Source organism: Sus scrofa, chromosome 9 (assembly GCF_054392235.1).
Source record: "Sus scrofa isolate SSC_HxYL_T2T_F1_AM1 chromosome 9, Sscrofa_HxYL_maternal_Yorkshire_Landrace_v2.0, whole genome shotgun sequence".
Lineage (NCBI taxonomy): Eukaryota > Metazoa > Chordata > Mammalia > Artiodactyla > Suidae > Sus > Sus scrofa.
This window is the reverse complement of record NC_139391.1, coordinates 112,261,957-112,285,168: the sequence shown is the minus strand read 5'-3', so window position 1 is coordinate 112,285,168 and position 23,212 is coordinate 112,261,957. Positions and strand designations below refer to the sequence as shown.

General features: G+C 38.5%; 1 protein-coding gene across 4 annotated transcripts; it reads right to left on the bottom strand.

Annotated features, from left to right (window-relative positions):
- Positions 1–5,193: 5,193 nt before the first annotated feature.
- CBLL1 (Cbl proto-oncogene like 1) lies at positions 5,194–23,210 on the bottom strand. 4 transcript variants are annotated; one of them, XM_021063518.2, is made up of 6 exons: positions 22,543–23,210; positions 18,215–18,382; positions 13,502–13,602; positions 13,076–13,159; positions 11,947–12,020; positions 5,194–8,965 (listed from the first exon to the last, which is right to left on the bottom strand). In XM_021063518.2, exons 1-6 carry the CDS (start codon positions 22,667–22,669, stop codon positions 7,930–7,932), a joined length of 1,590 nt encoding a protein of 529 aa, XP_020919177.1. In that variant the 5' UTR covers positions 22,670–23,210; the 3' UTR covers positions 5,194–7,929. The 4 variants fall into 4 exon arrangements, with proteins under 4 accessions (XP_020919177.1, XP_020919178.1, XP_003357563.2 ...); XM_021063519.2 differs by having other exon boundaries at positions 13,502–13,599; XM_003357515.5 differs by having other exon boundaries at positions 23,179–23,210.
- Positions 23,211–23,212: the final 2 nt, after the last annotated feature.

Here is a 23,212-nt window from a genome sequence, read left to right as displayed (position 1 = left end):
CACGACTGAAGGGGAAGAACCAGAACGGCTTGTGAAGAAACAGATACATTACTGAAATCAAGGGCGAAACTCATACATGTTGAGCAGTTTATCTCTGAAATCACTTTCTAATACTAATTTAGGCATTTGATTCTTTTTTTTTTTTTTTTAGGGCCTCACCCTCAGCATATGGAGGTTCTTAGGCTAGTGGTCTAATTGGAGCTGTAGCCACTGGTCTATGCCAGAGCCACAGCAACGCAGGATCCGAGTCACATCTGTGACCTATACCACAGCTCACGGCAACACTGGATCCTTATCCCACTGAGCGAGACCAGGGATCAAACCTGAAACCTCATGATTCCTAGTCGGATTCGTTAACCACTGCTCCATGACGGGCACTCCAAGAAATGTCTTAATGCAAGCTTGACCTCACACTGCATAAATAAGAACAGAGAAGAAGAATATTTCATATTCATCTGCCATCTTCATCTGGACATCCACATGTCAAAACTGATCCACATCTTCTTCCCCTAATGTGCTCTACCAACATCTTTCCACCCCACTTAAAACCAGCTTCGGCTTTTTCCAGCACAGGGTGAAAAATCTGTCAGGAAATTCTATTGCCTCTACCTCTTAAATATATCTAGAATCCAGCCATTTAACTTGCAAATTCATACATATACATACACACACACACACACACATCCTCATTTTTTAGAAAAGCAAAATCAATCAAGGCTCAAAGAGGATAAGTAATTAGCCTAAGTTACATATAATTGCTAATTCTATAGGTAATAGAACCAAAACTCAGTCTAGACAACCTGATCCCAGAGCCCAGGCCCTTAATCACAAGGAAATACTACCTCTCCAAAGAAATTAAAACCTCTCTAAAAACTGATCTAGCACAAAAGAAGATTAAACTCAGGAACAATATAGGTGCATTTTACAGATTTGTTCTAAAGTCACTTATTTAGCATTGCACAGTTAAATATACCCAAAAAAGCTATTGGGAAATATATTATTCATGTCCAGAATCAAATACATTTACTATCTCTCATTATGGTTTGCATGTGTTTGCATGTATATTTTTATAATACATTAAAAAAATTTTTTTTCCTGGCCACCAGTCTTTGAAAAATAGATAATAAAATATTCCGAGGAAAATGTAGGCGTTACTATCAAGGACAATTTCTGGATGAGTTAGAATGTAAGTTCTTACTTGGCAGGGACCATATCTATTTTGTTCATCATTATATACCCAGGTCCAGCATATAATAAGAGCTTAATTTATATAAATTCATACATATACATACACACACACACACACACATTCTTCCACAAGTCACCCACTTTTTTTTTTTTTTTTTTTTTTTGTCTTTTTGCCATTTCTAGGGCTGATCCCGCGGCATATTGAGGTTCTCAGGCTAGAGGTTGAATCGGAGCTGTAGCCGTCGGCCTACACCACAGCCACAGCAACGCAGGATCCGAGCCACATCTGCAATCTACACCACAGCTCACGGCAACACTGGATCCTTAACCCACTGAGCAAGGCCAGGGATCAAACCCGCAACCTCATGGTTCCACTGAGCCACAAAGGGAACTCCCATCACCCACTTCTTGAAACTTACACTGTTACCACCATCATCTCTTGTGTACATTATTAAAACAAACGTCTAACTGGCCATCCCCTTTTTGCTTCCCTCATCTGTTCTTAACACACAGCCAGAATAATCCTCTTAAAAGAGCCAAATCAGGAGTTCCTATCATGGCTCAGCAGAAACGAATCTGACTAGTATCTTGGAGGATGCAGTTTCAATCCCTGGCCTGGCTCAATGGGGTTAAGGATCTGGTGTTGCTGTGAGGTGTGGTGCAGGTCGCAGACGAAGCTCGGATCCCGAGTTGCTGTGGCGTAGGCCTGCGGCTACAGCTCTGATTCAGCCCCTAGCCTGTGAACCTCCATAGGCCTCCGGAGCAGCCCTAAAAAGACAACAAACAAACAAAAGAGCCAGATCATTCCACTCTTTGGCTGAGAACCCCCATGGGCTTCCCATGTGAGAGTAAGGTCAAAGTCTTTACAATGGCTCAGAAGGCCGGGGGATCTCCCCATTCCCAGTGTCCTTATCTTTCTAACCTCCTCTTACTACTCATCCCACTCCAACCTCCTTGCAATTTCTCAAAAATGAAAGGTGCAACACCCCTCCCCGTCCCTGCAAAAGGCCTTTACAGATTGTCATTTGCTCAGAAAGTTCCTCCCTGTTATTTACATGGCCAACTCTTACCTACTTCAAGTCTTCGTTCAAATGTCACCTTTTCAGTGAATTCTACCCAGACTGCTCTATTTAAAATTGCAAACCTACGAACAGCCCTTGCTTACTTTCCCTTATTCTGCAGGATTTTTATCACATGTCTAACATGCTATGCAATTTACTGAAATTATTTATTGTCTTTTTTTCTAGGGCTGCACCAGCGGCATATGGAGGTTCCCAGGTTAGGGGTCCAATCAGAGCCACAGCTGTCAGCCTACATCACAACCACAGCAACGCCTGATCCACCACGTCTGCGACCTACACCACAACTCACAGCAACTCCGGATCCTTAACCCACTGAGCAAGGCCAGGAATTAAACCTTCGTCCTCAAGGTACTAGTCACATTCGTTTCCCCTGGGCCGTGGCGAGAACTCCCCTACTGAAATTTATTGAGTCTCTAAAGACTCGTGCATCCCAAGTGCTTAGAATGGTGTCTAGCACATAAACAAATGAATCTTGGGTGCTCAGTATATTATTTGAGTATAGGCCATGAAAACATGAATACATTTAAACATGGATTAGGATGCTTAACCAGAGAATGGAGACTTTTATTTAGTTGTCAGCTCTGCAATTAAAATGATTCATACAGGAGTTCCCTGTTGTGGCTAAGCGGTAATGAACCCAACTACCATCCATGAAGATGCAAGTTCATTCCCTGGCCTAGCTCGATGCATTAATGATCTGGCGCTGCCATGACCTATGGTATAGGTCACAGATGCAGCTCGATCTGGTGTGGCTGTGGTTGTGGTGTGGGCTGGCAGCTATAGCTCTGATTCGACCCCTAGCCTGGGAACTTCCATGTGCTGCACGCGTGGCCCTAAAAAGACAAAACAGTAAAATAAAATGATTCACACACCAAAGTTCTCTTGTGGCACAGCGGGTTGGGGATCCAGTGTTGTTACCACAGCGGCTTGGGTTGCTGCTATGGCACAGATTCAGTCACTGGCCTCCTACCAAAAAACCAAATCAAAACAAAAAAGAGGCATACACAAAAATCCTAACAGCAGTTATCTCTGGAAAGGAAATGTTCATTGTAGTAGTGGTCAAGGGGATTTTTATTTGTAGTATGACATATTTCTCCCAAAAGATTATGTGTATAAAAGAAATGAGCACAAATTTTTCTAAGGTTTTTTTGTTGTTGTTTTGGGGTTTTTTTTTTGGCTGTGGCACGCAGTGGCTTGAAGTGGATCTGAGATTCCAGACCAGGGGTTGAATATAGGTCACAGCAGTGAAAGTGCCAAGTCCTAACCATTTGACTGACCACCAGGGAATTCCTGAAATGAGTACAAACTCTAAAACAAACCAAAAAACCCTGAGATGTTGAAAGTAAGCCTTTGGAAGAAAAGTAAAAGGGAGCCAAACTTTTCAATCTGAAGGAAGGCAAAAGGAGAATTTCAAAGGTAGATTAATGGGAAATGGGCTTAAATACAGTATCAAAGTTGGTGCTCACAACTACTTAAGACTCAAGATGGCATGTTGTGGAGACCCATCGTGGCTCAGCGGAAACGCACCTGACTAGCATCCATGAGGACGCAGATTCAGTCCCTGGGCTTGCTGTGGTATAGGTCACAGATGTGGCTTAGATCTCACATTGTTGTGGCTATGGCTGTGGCGGAGGCCAGCAGCTACTGCTCTGATACAATCCCTAGCCTGGGAACTTCCATATGCCACAGATGCAGCCCTAACGGAAAAAAAAAAAAAAGAGAGAGAGAGAGAGAAATGGGATATTCTGAGGACATAGATTAACTTTTCAAAATGCTAGATTTTTAAAAGATGTGGTCCTACCCAAGCGTTATTAAAGCTAAACCCATGACCTACCACTGTTCATTTAAATCCTGTACTGCTATAGTGTCTAAAAACTCAAATATTGAGAAAATTAAAGTTTAATACTAAAATGTTCCTTTAAATATTCCGCCTTGGAGTTCCCTGGTGGCTCAGGGGGTTAAGGACCTGGTGTTGCACTGCTGTGGCACAGGTTCATCCTTGGTCTGGGAACTTCCCCACATGCAATGGGCACACAGCCAAAAATAAATAAATAAAATGAAATTTATATTAAAAAAAGAATTCTGCCTTAAGACTTTCTTCCTCAAGATGGCAAACTGAAGGGGCATGAATCAAAACAAAAAATGTTTGAAAATTCAAATGTTTTTATTAGCATCATTTTCAACTTTTTAAACTGGCTACCTCGCTCTCCCCTTTAAGCCTAGTATATCCAATATTGCTTTATTAAACTGTGCATATATTGTAAAGTCAAGTCTGCTTGGTCTAGGCCACAACGTAACAGATTACAGTTACAGACGAGTGAAGAAACATAAATCCACCTCAGTCAGAATATAGTATGATTATGTCAAGCCTCAATTAATATCAATATACCAATGGGATGACTAATCTAATAATTAGAAAAGTCTACTTGTTTCAGGTACTTGTGAGTCTTTTCCGCATACTTATGACAAGGCTTTTTCTAAAATTTTATGATAGGACTATATGGTTTTTCCAAAAAGATGTATGAAAGATACTCTTCCAGTATGTTAGTCAAAACAAAGCCTAAAGCACCTCTGTGTACTTCATATAGTAAAGTCACTTATTGTGAATTTAAACATAAAGTCAAATTATCTTTTGCCTTAATATTCCTGTGGTAGTTAGTATTTACACAGTAACTTAAACAAGTGGTTTTTACAGGGCAAAATGGATGTAAAGTATCTCATGGTCTTTGCAACTGATATTTCCCCAAATGCTAGCATTATATACTCTGAACAAGCATGCCACTTCAGAAATATTAATGTTCAACTTGCTGGTTTTAATCTCCAAGAACAGTGAGTCTATTTCCCTGTAAAAGTTGTACCAACATGAAAAATTTTGCATTCTCCCAAATGTATCATCATCAGGTAAAAATTCATCTAGGCAAAATGGTATTTATGCTTTCATTTTATTGTTTTTAAGAATTAAACTGCCACCTCAGTAGTCTTAAGAGCAATGTAATGAAACATACATACAAATTAGACTTATGTCCATCATATAGCTTCAAAGGCTTCCCTGAAATAAGGCTGGGATTCACATCTTTTTCCTTAAGGAAAGAAACACTAACAGTAATTTTGTTATCTTCCTACCCACCCACCCTCATTCAAACAATAACTGGATGAATTCAAGTCTAACACCATTTTAAAAAATTGTCTGCTACAACACATTCATCTCATCTGCCTCCCTGCATAACACATATTCCTTAAACCTAAATGAAAATAAAACATTTTGAAAAGCCTACAAGAATTCTCTTAACATGTGGAATTTATCATGATGTTAATTTTTTTTTTGTCCAACACACAGGCTAAGTGGCTTTATACCACATTCAACTCTAGTAAATTTCAATTAGAATAGGAGAGCTCTTCATAAAGTTGAGAAGCTCTCAAGTGAATCTGGCTATTTCCTAGTATATGTAATAAAAAATGGTACTGGATTTTCAGTGATAATATTTTAACAGCTCCTAAAAAGGGCCATGAAAGGGAATCAAGTTTGCACCAGCCCAAGTACCTACAGTCATATGATGAAGCACTCACCATTTCATACTATTTCACTCCCATGCTTCTAGTAACAATTTCTCACTAGAAAGATTGCATTAACACCAGACTCTCAAATAGCTAGGTGTGAAAAATCATATACTTTCACTTAAAAAAAATTTATTAGATATTTTCAGCTGGTCAAGGTTGAAAGGGCCATTTATATTATTTCTAACTTCAGCTCTAAGTTCATAGATGACTTTGCATCTGATTATCCAAGATGAGAAATTGTTTTGCCTGCTTCTGACAGAATTAAATGGTAAATTTAATGGTAAATTAGCAATCAGCTCACCCCTTGTCAAAAAGAAATGTTCTAAATTTATACACTACAAACTATTTAATAAATGGTATCTGCAAACTACACATTTCATGTTTATATTACGCACCATTTTGGGGGGGAGAGAATACTTCACAGGGGTTTCTTCAAAGGATATATAACCATACCCTAAGAATGTTAATTTATACATATGAGTTCTGTATAAACTGTAAGTGGTCATCTTAGCTGGACTGTAACAAGCCCCTATAATGCAAAAGCTGACTCTGAAGGCACCTTATAAAGCACTGAAATTCACAATTTAGACAGTAACTTTCTCTTCTCCAATAGAAAATCATCTGGTAGTCTTCACTGCTGACTCCGTGCTAAAATGTTCCAAATTTTAGACTGCTTAACCAATAAAAGAAATAGGAAAAAAAATTAATAGTTTTAAAATGTCAAGTTAGAGAAAAAACCTTTTATCACACAGCAATGAAACCTGAGCAACCCAAGTCTGTGATTACAAGAACGTCCTTCATTGATACAGTATTCAAATTCCTCGACAGCATTCAAATGATAGTTTAAAACTCCATAGACAAGGACCCACTTAAGCACAGGATCAAACTCTACCATGAAACGAGGAATTACATAAAGCCTATTCAGCCCTAAATACTTAAAGACAATGAGTAGAGAGAACGCACTTCATCTAAAAACACCATTTAAACAGTCTACAAAATAATGTTACTTAAGATTAATAAGTGTGGTGCATCATGTGATTCCAACCACTCAGTAAAAAGCATTAATGAGTAACAGCATCCCCCAACAGCTTGGAGCCTGTAGAGTTGGTTACTTTGGCCATATCTTTCCAAATAATTAGCAATGCCTTTTAATATTCCAAAATAGGAAGTTCCTGTTGTGACTCAGAGGTAACAAACCCGACTAGTATCCGTGAGGACTCGGGTTCGATCCCTGGACCCCGCTCAGTGGGTTGAGGATCCGGCACCGCCGAGTGAGCTGTGGTATAGGTTGCAGATGCAGCTCGGATCCTTCATTGCTGTGGCTATGACGTAGGCCAGCAGCTGCAGCTCTGACGTGACCCCCTAGCCTTGGAACTCCCAGATGCCCCGGGTGTGGCTCTTAAAAAAACAAATATATCTTAGTTCTGGAATTCCAATGTATTCTGGTGCTACTGAGGCTGCCTGAAAAGGAAAAGGCATCCAAGTGAAGTGCATTATAAACTTAATATACCTCAAAATATCAGTGCCTAAAATGTGAAATAATTTTCTACCATTTAACAGTCTGCCTTACAGTAAATTCTAATAGATTTTTACTTTTAGGATTTTATTTTAACTTTGGGAAATTAGTGGTAAAACATGGTTTAAAAAACAGTATGTGGCTGCACTTAAATTCACATAAAAATAGCATTTTTACAACCATATTGAAATTTAATCCTTTTACACAGGTTAACAAAATGTATCACAAGAAAAACTAAACATTGGGTTTAACAAAAGCAATACTTCTGAAAGTGGAACGAAGAAAAAATTTTTTCAAATTTGTTACAAATGGTCACCTCTGGGTCAATTTACCACACTAGGGCAACAAAGTTGTTAAAATATAGCTGTGCTCAACGGAACCACTTATCTGCACTACAGTATAGTACTTGATATGAATCCTAAGGTCAAGATTTGAAACCATTTTAAGAGACAAGACCCTAAGTGTTTTACAGCCACCTCAGCAAGAGGTGCTTTTCCTTCCCCAGTCAAAACTCAATTAAAAGATTGACTATACATATACATAAGTTTTGTTTCCTCATCATATCTTCAGTTCAAAATACTATTATCATTGGTAATACGGTCTATATCTTGTCTGATCTGGATGATGTGGTCCCGGAAGTGGGGTTTGAGAAGGCGGACCCTGCATTCGTGGAGGAGGAGGTGGCCCTCTTGGTGCAGGCCATATACCAGGACTCATTCCCCCTGGTTGTGTAAATGGAGGGCTCAGCGTTCCTTGATCTTCAGTGAACTGGGGTAAAGAGTTAGGATTATAATGGTGAGGAGGGGGTGCAGTTACAGGCGGACCACCATGTTGAGGTGGGGGAGGTCCTGGAGGAGGATGATTCATATAAGGTGGCATCTGGGCAATAATATGTCCAGGGGGAGGGGTTATTGGTGGTGGAGCAGAGGTCATTGGTGGAGGTGGAGCTTGGCTATAGACCAAGTGAGGAGTACCTGCGGCCTGGGGAGGATGTGGCATTGGATGGCTTATTGGTGGTGGAGGAGGTGGGGGTGGTGCATAATGTTGCTGTGGAGGCATAATATGATGAGGGTGAGATACCACTGGTTGACCCTGATATTCAGGATGATGGTGAGCAGGTGCTGGGGCAGGAGGTGGAGGTTCTCTAGCACCTGAATTTGAGTCATCCTGAATAGGGACAGTTATTAAATTGCTGTGTTTTCTTGTTGAAATACGAAAGGTTTCCTGACTGACCGAACGAGGAGGAGGTGGAGCCATGGACAATTCTGCTGGAGGAGCACGAATATCCTCGTGGGGCTGATTATAGTGCTCGTGGGGCACGTGTTGCAAAGGAGGTGGTGGCATCATGATGTGCTGCTTTGGCGGAATATGGCTCATGTGGTGCTTGTCTGGCGGCATTATAAAACGATCAGGGATTTCGGCTGGTGGTGGGGCAATAGGAGGATGAACATTTTCAAGTGAAGCCCGGGTAACAGGTTTTCCAGCTCTCATATGGCGGTGGTTGATATGAGCCTGTAAGTCTCTCTGAGACAAGTATGTTCTCTTGCACCCTTGAACAATGCTACACATGAAGAGAGAACCTCGTGTACACTGTTCAATTCGCTGCACAGGATCGCTACAGCTAAATTAGAAGGGGAAAAAAGTTTGATTTACTAAAAACAGACTATAAAAATAACACACTTAATTTCAAAGACATGGCCACTTTAAAAGCTATGTTACGAAAAATATTACAAAAGTTCACAATAAGAAGTTATAGTTACTGTAAGTGAACCTTTCATCCTTTCCACTTTGGTGTCTGCTATTAAGCATCAGCATTTCTGTCAACGTCCTAACTTCGACAACAAGAAAAAATTCAAAGTGTTTATCCAACAGAGTATGTTTTAAGAAAAGATCTTATTCTTTCCAAGACCTAGAATTAATCTTATTTCCTCAAACAATTCTGTGCTTTGCATCCATCTGCAAAAAAAGTGCAGGAAGGGCAAACCAAAGGATCTGTCACAATCATGGAATTCAAACTTGTTGACTAGTATTTTCTAAGCGAATACTAAGTGAAAGATTCTGTGTGGAAGATGCTATAAGGACTACAACAGTAAGATCATCCTAATCATCAAGGTTCTTAACACAAACGATTTAAATTCAAACCTTGAATACCAAGAGTCCCTTAAAGAGGGGGACTTTCTGAACTGTCTGACAAATTTACTACCTCAAAGTATTAAACACTCCTGCTTCTCTAAATTGTAACCACTAAACTCAATATTTTCTTAATGAATCAGGGTTAAATTGTAAGTCTTCTTCATTCACTATTTTTAATCTATTCTTGTCATTACAGTCTTCTTGATATAGTGGAAAGAGGACTGAACCAGGAACCAGAACTGGGATGTAGTATTTCTCGGCTGTGAACTTGGAGAAATCATTTAAACTTTGTTTCTTTATCTGTAAAATGGGGTTAAAACATCTACTCTACCTAACCAGAAAGGTTTTTATATCTTCTTTGTCCTACTTAAAAGAGTATCTTTGGGAGTTCTCTTGTGGCACAGCAGGTTAAGGATCTGGCTTTGTCACCACAGCAGCTTCGGTCACTGCTGTGGCACAGGTTCGATCCCTGGCTTGGGAACTTCCACACGCCACAGGCAAGGCCAAATAAAAAAAAAATTTTAATTAAAAAAAGGAGAGACAGTATCCTTAGTATCAAAACATGAAAATGACAGTACTTAATGCCTAGTTAAGCACTATACATGTATAAGCTATTATTACTGAATATGTCTGTCAGGTCACATGACACCATAATAAATGGTGCTATATTCTTAATTTTGAGTGCTATTTCTCCTTCCTTGTTGTAGGCTGGTTCTGCTTGATACTAGTAGGCTTTCCTTTAGTTGCCATTTGGCACACTCATCATTTTTTGCTTCTAATTTGCTATAAGCTCTGAAATAGCACCACACTAACAGGATGTAAGGCACTTCTGGGTGATTCTTAAAAGCATTAGTATATAATATTTACATTAATTTGGACTGCCATTTCTTCACTTCCTAGCCTACATCTGTTAATCCAGGTAGGCTTATGTTCTAATACACTTTAAGACCAACCAGTAAGGTGCTTACTGGAATTATACTCAGTATCTTGAAAACTAAATTTCCTATTAAATATTAATACTAGAACATTTATATGAAAGAAAAAACGTTTTGATGTCCTCTACACAGCATTTTAAACATCCAAATTCCTTTATTCCAGTGAAGCAATCAAATTTACTATACAATCTAAAGTAGATGCACACCACGCTGGGAAATTAGGCATTAGAGAAAATGAGGCAAACAATGAATATGTGCTTGTAATGTCATGACTTCTGAAGCATAATTCTAGGGAGGAAATTTTTTGGTTTTTTTTTTTTTAGGGCTGTAGGACTGCAGCATATGGAAGTTCCTAGGCTAGGGTCCAATCACAGCTGCAGCCACTGGCCTATACCACAGCCACAGCAACACCAGATCCAAGCCACATCTGCAACCTATACCACAGCTCATGGCAATGCCAGATCCTCAACCTATGTAGCTCAGCCAGGGACTGAACCTGCATCCTCATGGATGCTAGTTAAGATTCATTTCCGCTGAGCCACGACGGGAGCTCCTAGGGAGGAAATATTTTTAAACTCTCACTACAAATTCTATAATCTGTGATTCTGACAGGCTAATACAGATATGCCAAGAAAATTAGTTGTCAGTGGTTTGCCAATGAATCATCCATTCTCTTTCAGTCATGCCAATGTTTCTATACTACAAAAGAAAATTACTCCTTACAAGTGTCCATAGCTTTGTTATCAACTAACACTACGACCCTTGGGATAGGTTCTGACATAGGTTATAGGGAATCTAGGAAGCCTATAGTTGCTCTAAGTTCCCTCAAAGCTTTTCTCAAGCCTTCTATCAGCACTTCTGAATTGATGTAAAAATTCAGTTTATTCCGGATCCTTCAAGACCATCCCAAAAAAGATTACTACCAACCAGCACTTCCAGATCTTTATAATCTGTCTGAGTCTATGCCATGATGGTATTCTACGATATAGCCAAAACATAATCAGCTTTGAAGGTAATAAGTAATAAAAGCTTATACTTACACAGCATTTACTACGTGGTAGATACTATATATGTATTAACTCATTTAATTCTAATAATAATAATCCAGGGAGGTAAGTACTATTATTAGCTCCATTTTACAGATGAAGAAAGCCTAGGCCACACAGCTAATAAATGACAAAGTAGGAATCTGAACTCAGGAATTCTAATTCCAGAGTTTTTACTCTCAATTATTACATGATACTACATCTCTATTGTGCCATTAAAACAAGAAAATAACTATTTTTGGTTTATAATGCTAACTTCGTGATGGCAAATATACTTTTATTTTGACCAATTTGAATTGATTGATAATAGCTAATTAGTCCTATCCTAGGGAGAAAGCTAAGGTCAACTCCAGGCTCACAAAAATGATCTGCTATGTCCACACATCTGATATCCTTCCACTGGTTTATATCACACCCTGATCTTTAATCTATATTACAAATCATTACATCGCAAACTTTATTATTTAAATATTTAATGATGATCTTACCCTGGACACATCTTATCCCCCTTTTTTTCATGTAAAATAGCACAGTCATAGCAAAAAACATGCTTGCATGGAATCTGTAAACAGAAACATATTACAGTTAAGCATACTAGAACAAATAAAAATATTTCCACAAAAAATAACAGCAGCATAGTGATCTGAGAAGAAAGTTGCTAAGAAGGCACCTGAGAACTGTTTCTTACAATGAACATTTATTAAGTACTAAATATATAAAAACAACAATTAAGAGAGTGTGATGAAAACTTTGGCCCTTTCCCCAATAAACGTACACATGCACATTTGCTTACACATTCATGGTCCCTACAGGTTAAAAAGCTCCTGAGGAATACTGTAGAATGTCATAGTGAATCCTGTATCTCCTGAAAGTATTCCAAAGCAGTAAAAGAACAAGTATCTTCTACATTTAATATACATAGCATTCTTCCCTGGTAGTCTTAAGTTAATGAATTTAACAAATCTCTAAAAACAAATCAGAAGGACAGAGTAAAATGATGTTACACCATTTAAAAACTCACAGCCCATTACTGCTACTTAGTTATGTTATGGACCAAAGCAACAGTCCATAATCCATGCCCTCTACCATCACAGATACAACACAGAATTCAATTTTTTTTCCCAACACAAATATAAAACTATCTTTTTCTTAAGGGAGGATATGTCAAAATAACTATAAAGTTACCAACAGGGCTGTATTTTTTTCTAATGATTAGAATTCAATTCTCAGAAACCATCAAAAATTCTATAAATTCAGTTTTACATTGAAGATTATAGTCTTCAGAAATGAATAACTGATTTTATTCTATTAAGCAAGAAAAAAAATTTCCCCAATAAACTAGAATAAATGTAGACTAACAGATTTCAAACAGTCCAAAGAAATTATCTGGCTTTCAATTAGCTTCCTTAACTAATTATTTTACAAGCAATTCAAGAATTTGTCAAGATAATTATATTAAATACTTATTATCCCCAAATTTCCCATAGCTATTTTATACTTATTTAAAATATTACAAATTTAAACATTAAACAATGATAAACTTAGCTACTTAAATTTCAGGATCCTACCTCTACACAAATATTTACACTTAAAAAAATAGAATTTAGTTTTACTTACCATTCGCCCATAGATTTTAATAGGCAATCCACATTTATCACAGAAATGAACTGGTGTATCATCCTTTTCACCCAAGATGTTTATCTGTTGAAATGACATAATTACATTTTTGTTAAGCATTTCTGAAAGTTCTATCTATAATTTACTCAACTGACTGGTTAGCATTTTATAAATGTTATTAAAACAATTTTGAAAGGAAGGGGTCCTGGACTAATCCCTACGTATGCCATGTTAGTTGGGCCACCATCAGTTTGGTGCTTGTTGATTTTACCTGACTTTACTGAAAATTACTTCAGATAATTTTTGGAAACAGTGGAAACAGGGCATTAATAAACAAGTTCTATGTGGGCACTGAAAGACATAACTATAATAAAAGTATTTTAAATATATTATTGTTTTAATAAAATTTTTTATTTTTAGTTATACCTGAAAGTCCCAAAAAAGGTGTCCTGGAAATCTTCGCTGATTTCCAAACAGTTCACCCCCTTTACAGTCATACCGTTCTTCTTCATTATAATCAAATCCTTCTGAGAAAAGAAAATGTTTTCTATTAACTTTTGATATCTCAAACTTCATTTTGTAAGTACATGTACATGGCAAAATGGGACTGTTCACTAACACGTTTCAAAGTTCTTCTAAGAACAAGATAATCAAGACTGGTTTAAAACATGAGCTAGAAATGATCTTGGTACAAACAGTCCAGTTCTCACAAATGAGAATATTGCAGTACTAGAGACCAAAATTCCTCATAGAGATCAATGGCAGAGCTAGGAACAGATACTCCCATTCAAGTGCTCTTATTAATTCACCAGACTGTTTCTAGTAGAAAACTACTAATTATCATCATCGTGATTGTTAGACAAATGAAGATATTGCTTGCCATTTATTCTGATCTATCTACAAAAGTGACATCATGCTGCAGGAAACTGATTATTACTACCAAAGGATTAATGAAAACAAAAAATTCTGCAGATTTTCTTCTTATGACTTGGTAAATTAGGTATCCTCTTCTTCAGGTTTAAACTGAACCTGATTTTAGAACCATCAACATATTCATACATCATTCTTTCAATAAAAACTTCTCCCTGGTTAATCACCCAAAGAGAAGTTATATTACATCTACTTACTAGTATCCTCCCCTACACTGTGTCTATCAGTATCAGTAAATTTAAAACAATATGAAGAACAAATGGGCTCAATTTCTCTGACCTAATGAAAAAGTTGATGGTAATCCTCTCATCTTATACAGAAGAACAGAAAAAAGCAGCAGTCTGATGGGGATCCTAGGTAGAATCCAATTACCTAAAGTAAAGCTGAGAAGACAAATCTATCCCTCCAAGCTGCCAGGCTCCTCTCCATTCTTTTGGCCCTGGAACTTGTAAAGAGAGTAGCCAGAGCACACAAGCTTTAACTTACCCACATTGGCTACATTACAGCATATGCGTACAGAGACAGAGACACCAACAGGGACAGGCACACACTCATAGAGTCATACAGATCCAAGAATTTTCTGAAGCTCAGACAGACATTCCAGCATACTGCTATCTAATTACCTCCAACACAAATGTAGAGTTTAAAGAGCATTCAATTTTTTTTTTAATTGTAGTTGATTTACAGTGTTGTGTTAGTTTCAGGTGTACAGCACAGTGATTCAGTTATACATATATAAGGATATACATTTTTCATTCTTTCCCTTACAGGTAATTATAAAATACTGAGTATAGTTCCTTGTGCTATACAGGTCTTTGCTGGTGATCTATTTTGTATATAGTAGTGTACATGTCTTAATTCCAGCCTCCTAATTTATCCCTCTCCCACCCCTTCCCCCCCTTTGGTAACCATAAGCTTGTTTTCTATGTTCAAAGAATGTTCTTATAAATTACATCTGAGCGGCCCTGGGCTCATACAGGGCCCCTTTATACCTTATAAAAGCTGGCATTATCTAAAACTCAAAATAGGGAAAGTCAATTTTTCTACTCACCTTAAACTCAGGAAAATTACTGAGCAGAACAATAGCCAAGAAAATCAGAAGCACATTATCATGTTTCACAGTTGTTCAACCTGTACGCCCATCATTAAGATTTCAGCTACTGATGCTCTATCAACAACCTAGGGTACCACTCTTTGGCCTTTTTGTTTTTTAGATAATTTTTTAAAACTACACAATAGGAATTCTCAATATGGCGCAAGCAGGGTAAAGATCTGGAGTTGTTAGGAGCTCCTGTTGTAGCACAGGAGAAACTGAATCCGACTAGTAACCAAGAGTTTGAGGGTTTGATCCCTGGCCTCGCTCAGTGGGTTAAGGATCCGGCGTTGGTGTGAGCTGTGGTATAAATCGCAGATGAGGCTCAGATCCTGTGTTGCTGTGGCTGTGGTACAGGCCGGCAGTTGTAGCTCTGGCTGGACCCCTGGCCTGGGAACTCCCATATGCCAAGTGTGTGGCCCTATCTGGAGTTGTCACTGCAGCAGCTTGGGTCACTGCTGTGGGTCAGGTTTGATCCCTGGCCCAGGAACTTCCACATACCATGGACACAGAAAAAAAAAAAAAAAAAAAAAACAACAACAACAAAAAACCCTACAGAAAAATGGACAAATAAATTCTTGCGTAATCATAACACAATACAAAAAAGCTAAAATCCCCTTCATCCTTTTCTTTTGAGGTATCCATCCCTTCATGCCCTCCCAACTCCAAGCCCACATCCCTTTTTTGTTTGTTTGTGTGTTGGTCATGCTGAGGGGCATGTGGAAGTTTCAGGGATTGAACCCCAACCACAGCAGCAACAAAAGCCACTGCAGTGACAATGCTGGATTCTTTTTATTCATTTATTTTTTGCCATTTCTTGGGCCACTCCCGCAGCATATGGAGGTTCCCAGGCTAGGGGTCGAACCAGAGCTGTAGCCACTGGCCTACACCAGAGCCACAGCAACACGGGATCTAGGACAAGTCTGCAACCCACACCACAGCTCACGGCAACACCAGATCCCTAACCCACTGAGCAAGGCCAGGGATCGAACCCACAACCTCATGGTTCCTAGTCAGATTCGTTAATCACTGAGCCATGACGGGAACTCCACAATGCTGGATTCTTAACCCACTGCACCACAAGAGAAATCCATTTTTTTTTTTTCCTGTTTTTGGTTGTTTTTTTTCTTTTTTTTCCTCATGTTTGGCCGCTTCCCCAGCAAATGGAAGTCCCCAGGTCAGGGGTCAAATCCGAGCCACATCTGTAACCTACACCAACAGCTGCAGCAACGCTGGATTTGTAAAACACTGTGCCAGGCCAGGGATTGAACCAGCAATGCCACAGAGACAAACCGGATCATTAGGCCAATGCGCCACTTCCCTTTGTTTTAATAATCAAATACATATCCATAAAAGTTTCAGAACAGGGATCAGCAAAATTTTTTGGCCTGAAGGCCAGATAAGTAAATATTTTAGGCTATGTAGACCACACTTGCAATTACAGTGTGAAAGCAGCCCAGACAGTATTTAAATGAATGGGCAAGGTTGTTTCCAATAAAACTTTATTTACAAAAAACAGGGCTAGATTTGGCTTATAGCCATAGTTTTCTGAACCTGTCCTAAAAGGTAAGATGAGAAAACTGTTTTGATACTCATGTAATAAGGGAAAGACCCTTTTAAGGGTGACATAAAACTCAAAAATCACAGCAGAAAAGACTGGATATCTGTTCATACAGAATCATCAAGCTTCTTTACATATATAAAACTCAAAAGACAAATGGGGAATATACATATGACAAAAAGCCAATTTTATTAATTTACAAAGACCTCATAAAAATCAAGAGAAGGACAAATAGAAAAAAAAAATGGGAAAAGGATATAAACAGGTAGATCCTAGTCAAAAGAAATGACCAATATTATGGAAAGATATACAACCCACACTCATAACTAAAGAAATGTATATCAGAACACAAATTTCTAAAGGTTAATAGTACCAATCTTGGTGTGAGTATAAGCTGATATAGTTTTTCAAAAGTCATTTGACAGTATCTGTCCAATTCGAAAATGCACAAATTCTAAAATCCACCAAGTTCTAAAATGCCCAAATTCATGCAAAGATTAAATTCTACACAATATACATACTAAGCTATATGTACAAGGATATTTACTACAAAATTGTTGCTAAGAGCAAAAAAAATTAGAAAAATGTTAAAAAATAGTATATCCATAAATGAAATAAAACTATTTTCTCAAATGAGCTACATCTGAATGTACCAAGAAGGCAAAATCTCACAGGCATTTTACATGAAAAATGGGCAATTATACACATACACTATAACTACATGTATACATACTTATACATAACTAAGTATGAAAAAGTCATACCGGAGACTATTTGGGGGAAGAAGAATTAAGAGGAGAGGACAACTTTACTTTTCTTTTTTGGTTGCCCTGTGGCATATGCAAGTTCCTGGGCCAGGGATCAGATCTAAGCCACAGCTGCAGCTCAGTGCCAGATCCTTTAATCCACTGTGCAGGACCAGGGATAGAACCTGAGTCCTCGTGCTGCAGAGATACCACCAATCCCACTGCACCACAGCAGGAACTCCAAATTTTACTTTAAAAAAAAAAAAAATTTATTTTTTATTTTTATTTTTTGCTTTTTAGGGCCTCGCCTAGGCATATGGAAGTTCCCAGGCCAGGGGTCCAATGGGAGCTACAGCTGACAGCCTACACCACAGCTGCAGCAATGCCAGATCCAAGTCGAGTCTGTGATCTACACCACAGCTCACGGCAATGCCAGATCCTTAACCCAATGAGCGAAGCCAGGGATCAAACCCACATCCTCATGGATTCTTGTCAGGTTCATTAACCGCTGAACCATGACAGGAATGCCCCAAATTATACTTTTAATATCACATTTCCTGCAATGTTGTTTAGATTTTTTTAAAACAATAAGCAGCATTACTTTCAACAACAAAAGAAAATAAACCAAAAATATTTATAAAGGGAAATATAAAATATGCCAAAATTGAGAAGTCAAAACGACTGTAGAAGGAAGAGCACATGTAAGATTTAAAATAAAGTGGCTATACATAAATAAAAATCACATGGCTTATCTGGTGGATTCTGATATAACGGAAAGACTTTGGGACCTGTTAGTTTAAACAAATTACCTTCATCACCAGGTGGAGCCTTTGCAGGCATCCTGTTTATAGTCCTTGGAGTTCGAGGTGAAGCTTTGGCTTTGTTCCCTTGTTTGGAGATGAGCTTTATAGGAATTCGTCTTCGTACATCAAGACCACCCAACGATCCAGAACTATTAGTGCCTTGTAACTCATTGTCTATGTTAGGAAAAAAAGTTGTAATTTCTTTTAGTTTATCTTTTTGAAGATTATCCTGCCACAGGTATTAAGGCAACACAACCAACATTATTAGGGGTTGAATATTCCGTGTCTCAAAAAGCACTGCTTTAAGTTTTATTATCCAAAGTAGAGAAAATAAGTACTTGAACTTAAATAGTGTTTAAAATCAGAACCCAGGAGTTCCCGTCGTGGCTCAGTGGTTAACGAATCTGAGTAGGAACCATGTGGTTGCAGGTTCCATCCCTGGCCTTGCTCAGTGGGTGAAGGATCTGGCATTGCCATGAGCTGTGGTGTAGGTCGCAGACACAGCTCAGATCCCGAGTTGCTGTGGCTCTGGCGTAGTAGGCCAGCAGCTGTAGCTCCTATTGGACCCCTAGCCTGGGAATGTCCACATGCCTCGGGAGTGGCCCAAGAAATGGCAAAAAGACAAAAAAAAAAAAAAAAGTGGACAAAAACACCTTGCACATAACTCTAGAGGTTTACAGAAACATAAAACCCTTAATGAGCCTGACTTAAGAACCTCTGTGTTGGAACTATAAGAGGTTTTTTTAAAAGAAGAAAAAGTAACGTAAAAGGAAGAACAAAAAGAAAAAAACCATCACTATCTCCATCAAGCATGCAAATTTACTCAATAAATTTAGTAATCTGCATCTACATCACAACAATCAATAAAACTGGAAACAGAGAATACTGACAATGGTAAAATTAAGTAATGCACTGAAAATGATGTCAGTTTTAGGGAAATGAATATTCTTTTAAGTGTAAAATGTTTTCTAAAAAGCATTCAGGAATATATAGGAAAAATTAGTACACCATTTAGTAGCAGAAACATACAATAATGTATTTGTGCTGTAACGTTTCTTGACGTACACATGTGACTGTGTTATTCTTAGCATTGTAATGGAAAATTAGAGTTTAGGAAGATGCAAGGTTTCTTTACTTCAACTAGGGACACTTTGTAAGTTCCTGCCTGTTATTTGGCTTATGAAATAAATTAACTCATATCCCATAAGTAACAGGAACATTATTTTATAAAACTGACTCCATTTCAAGATTAAAGCCACCTGTTTTCAAATCCATGACACAATATTACAAACCAGAAAATATTCACCTTTACCTACTAATCAGAAAAGGAAATGCCCTAAAGCAGGAAATTCAAATAGAATGTTTAACAACAGCAATGTTTTAAACATGACAATTAATGATAAGGCTGTGTAACTGTCACTGGAGGAGATAGCACAATGGAGAATGATAGCCAAACTTGTCCACATTAAGTTCAATACAGCCAAATTTGGAAGCAGCAACCTAATTAGTACTAATGAACTCCAAGGGTACTAGAATTACAAACACATGATAAACTCCCATCAACTTGCACTTTCTCAACAACATAGACAACAAAATTTAAAACCAGTCCTTAATTATTAAATATCTTTCAGTCTACTTTCTATTATTACTTTCATAATAGCTAATCTTCAAAAAAAGAAAAAAGAAAATCACAGAAAAGGGATTACATGTATAGCTAAAATCCTAAGTTAGGATAAATTCAAACTGATCAACTGTCAACATTTCACGAAATCCATTAACAAGCCAAATAATGTATTTCATCTGCTTTCACTCTAGTTGCTTACATAAAAACACCTACATCAATAGAAGAGAGAAAAGACAAATGACAATTTTTTTCCCTCAAAAAAGTATTCTTGATTTCCCAATAAACTAAAAAAAAGCAAGCTGTTGTAGACAGTTCAATTGTTGCCTTTACGACATTAAAAGGACTTTTAACAGTTTTACTTCAATGAATGATCGAAATACCAATACTTCATTACTACAGGTGCTTTTCACACCACCCTAGACACTTGAGGTCACTACTGTGCCTTGCTCAACCTGCTGCCCTTTAACACCTTGCAGCCTGCCTCACTTTGCATGTTCATAAGCAAAGTACAGCATTTAATAGTGACATCATTCTGAGTTTGTCTGGGGGTTTTATTGAGAATCAGAACATGTAGAACAATTTCCTTTTGAATATGCCAAGTGAAAACATAAAGCCTTAACAAAAGCCCTTGGATATTACAGAGAATGAGAATTAAGGATACAACTGGTCATTTAAAGTGAAATTCACTTTACAAGGCATTAACACTTTTACATATGTTTTTTAAAGATTTTTGTTTATAATTTTATCTTGAAATAAAGAAACCAAGAAATATTTTTACAAAATTTAGGTCACATTTACAACTAAGTGCAAATTCTAAGAAAAGCCAAAGAATGAATCAAGTGTTAATTAGGAGTTTTGGGGAGTAATTTTTTTTGGCAAAATTCTATTAGCCCGCCACAGAATAACCTTCATCTTATGATTGACTTATTCAGCATCATCACAAAACCAGTCATTTTTGCATAACATGCATCAATTTCCCCAGGTGGCTTCATCAATTTCCCATGGTGCTTCTTAATCCTTTGCTTTAGGATCATCCTTTTGAGATGCCTATCCTGTTATAATGTTTTCAATTAACTAACTAACTGCTATTTCCTCACTTGCCCAAGATTTTGTGATTCAAGGAATTATCAAATTCACATACAAATTTCATGAAAACCTGAATCTTTTGTAAGGTTTGTAATCACAATCAATGTACAGCATCTGATACTATTTCCTGATATGAAACACCAAGGACACTGCCTTATAACAAAATTAAGTAAAAGAAAAGAAGCTGGTGTTAAGTGGCAGAAATATCTGAGCAGGAACTTTCTAAGTAGTCAGCTCATTAGTGAATATGTTCATGTTAAGATGACTTTTATTTTCTTGGGCAAACTTTTAATTTAGAGAACTGGGGTAATAAATACTCAGATACACACCTACCCATATTATATTTTCCTAACATAACATCCTCTGAACTGTGGAAGGTGCCTGACTGCCCATTTCAGTCTAAGCTCAAATGAGAAAAATCTTGCTATTGTGGCATGTCTGCTACTCCAAGACCAAGATCCCAGAGTTTTGATTCTATAAAATTTTCAAACACTAGAGTTCCATAGAGTCTGGTTCTAGGTCCTCTTCTCTTCTGTATTCCTGTTCCTGAAGTGATCTTATCCATCCCCATGCCTTAAAATAACAGCTATGCGGTACTAAATCCCCAACTTTCTCTCACCTCTACTTAACATCTTGTATGTCTCAATACACATCTGGTACTCTGTTTTCCAGTAATGGGCACTACCTAACTATTCAAAACAGAAACCAAGGCATGTCTCCTTTCTCTTACATACCTCCAAAGAAATCCACCAGTGCATGTTTTAGTTCTACCACTAAAAGATTTACTGCATCTGCCCACTCTTCTTTTCACTAAACCAAGCCTCCCTTTTGGTGTACTGCACTCACCCCCTAAGTTTTCTATTTTCTTTTCTTGCCTCCTTCTCTTACACCATTCTCCAGAGAACCTATTACGTTTTTACAAAGAGATTGTTACTCCTCTATTTCTGTTCAGTGGCTTCATACTGCACTTAAAATTCAAGTGTCTACCATGGACTTCAAAGTCTTTCACCATCTCACTCCTGCCTTCCTTTCCAATCTCGTCTTGGCGTTCCTTCCCTCTTGCTAACTAAGGTGCAGCTGATTGTTCTTTCCTACATTTTCCCACCTCAGAGTCTTACTTTCGGTAAATTCTTTCCACCTGATTTATTCCATGAGGGATTCTTCTCGTCCATCAGATTTCAGCTTACAAATGTTACTTTTCCAAAAAGATCTTTCCTGACTCTCCCTGGAGCTTCCTCCTAGTAGTCTTTACCATGGCACCCATTTATTTTCTTTAAAGCAATCATAATCTGTAAATATTTAAGTTTTGGGTTTTTTTTTTTTAAACTTATTATGTCTTTCCCAACAGTACCTAACCTCAAAAAGGACATAGACTCAGTGTATCTTGTTTACCATTCCATCTTCAGGCCTTGAAGAGTGTGTGTAAGATACACGTACAAAATTAAGTAGGTAGCTGATGACAGAGGACATCCCGACTAATAGTTAATACTGGAAAAAGCCTTCTCTAAGCCTAGATATAACCATACGGAGCAGTGTCTAACTCCAAAGGTACTCATTCAATATCCAAAAAACACAAGGAAGCAAAAGCCAAAAGACACACAACAAAGACTGGAGCCATTCTTACTTGGAGAAAAGGATGAGAGTATCTTGATTTTAAGCTCAAGATTGATGGTTAAGGACCACAGCCGAAGAGCGGGGCACGCTTTTGGCTTAAGCAGAAAAGCTGCTCCCGGTATGATTCCGAAAACCATATCCGACTCCCTTCTCCCACCTCTAGTCCATGAAAGACCAAGCGGTGACCACCGCAGCACCCGCCCAAAGCTGACTGAGACAGCAGGAAGTCTCCAATCCACTCTCGCGCAACGACTCCCAGTTCAATGAGGCTTCCCCGACTCCGAGATTGGAATCTACCCGCCAGTCCCCATAACGTAGGGCACGGCACCCAGAATGAGGAAAAAAAGAGCCGGCGCTCTCTCCTCCCCGCGTGGCCTGCGCCGCCCGCTGTCCCAGCTCGGAGCTTAGCAGAAACAGAAAAGGAACGGCTGTTGCCGGCACTGAGGCTGTAGGTACCACACCGGAGGGTAGGCCGGGAAGTAGCAGGCCCTGGCCGGACACGGAAAAGGGTCTGTGAGATTTCTTTTTCCCCGCGACACCTCAGTGCTGTGGGGCGAGCGTAACCCCTCTATGCCGGCTGGGCGACCAGTCCCAGGCCGGCCAAGGGGGCATGGAACCGGGACCCCCACTGCCTCCGCCTCCTTACCAGTGTGATCCATGATTCGGCTCGCGGGGCACAG

What these genes read in the sequence shown, in the direction of transcription:
- CBLL1 (XM_021063518.2), bottom strand. Translation starts at nt 22,669, where the DNA reads ATGGTTTTCGGAATCATACCGGGAGCAGCTTTTCTGCTTAAGCCAAAA. An exon ending in TTAAAATCTATGGGCGAATG is followed by an intron (nt 12,021 to 13,075) that starts GTAAGTAAAACT and finishes TTCTGTTTACAG; the next exon opens with ATTCCATGCAAGCATGTTTT. An exon ending in GGGGATAAGATGTGTCCAGG is followed by an intron (nt 8,966 to 11,946) that starts GTAAGATCATCA and finishes CTTCTAATTTAG; the next exon opens with CTGTAGCGATCCTGTGCAGC.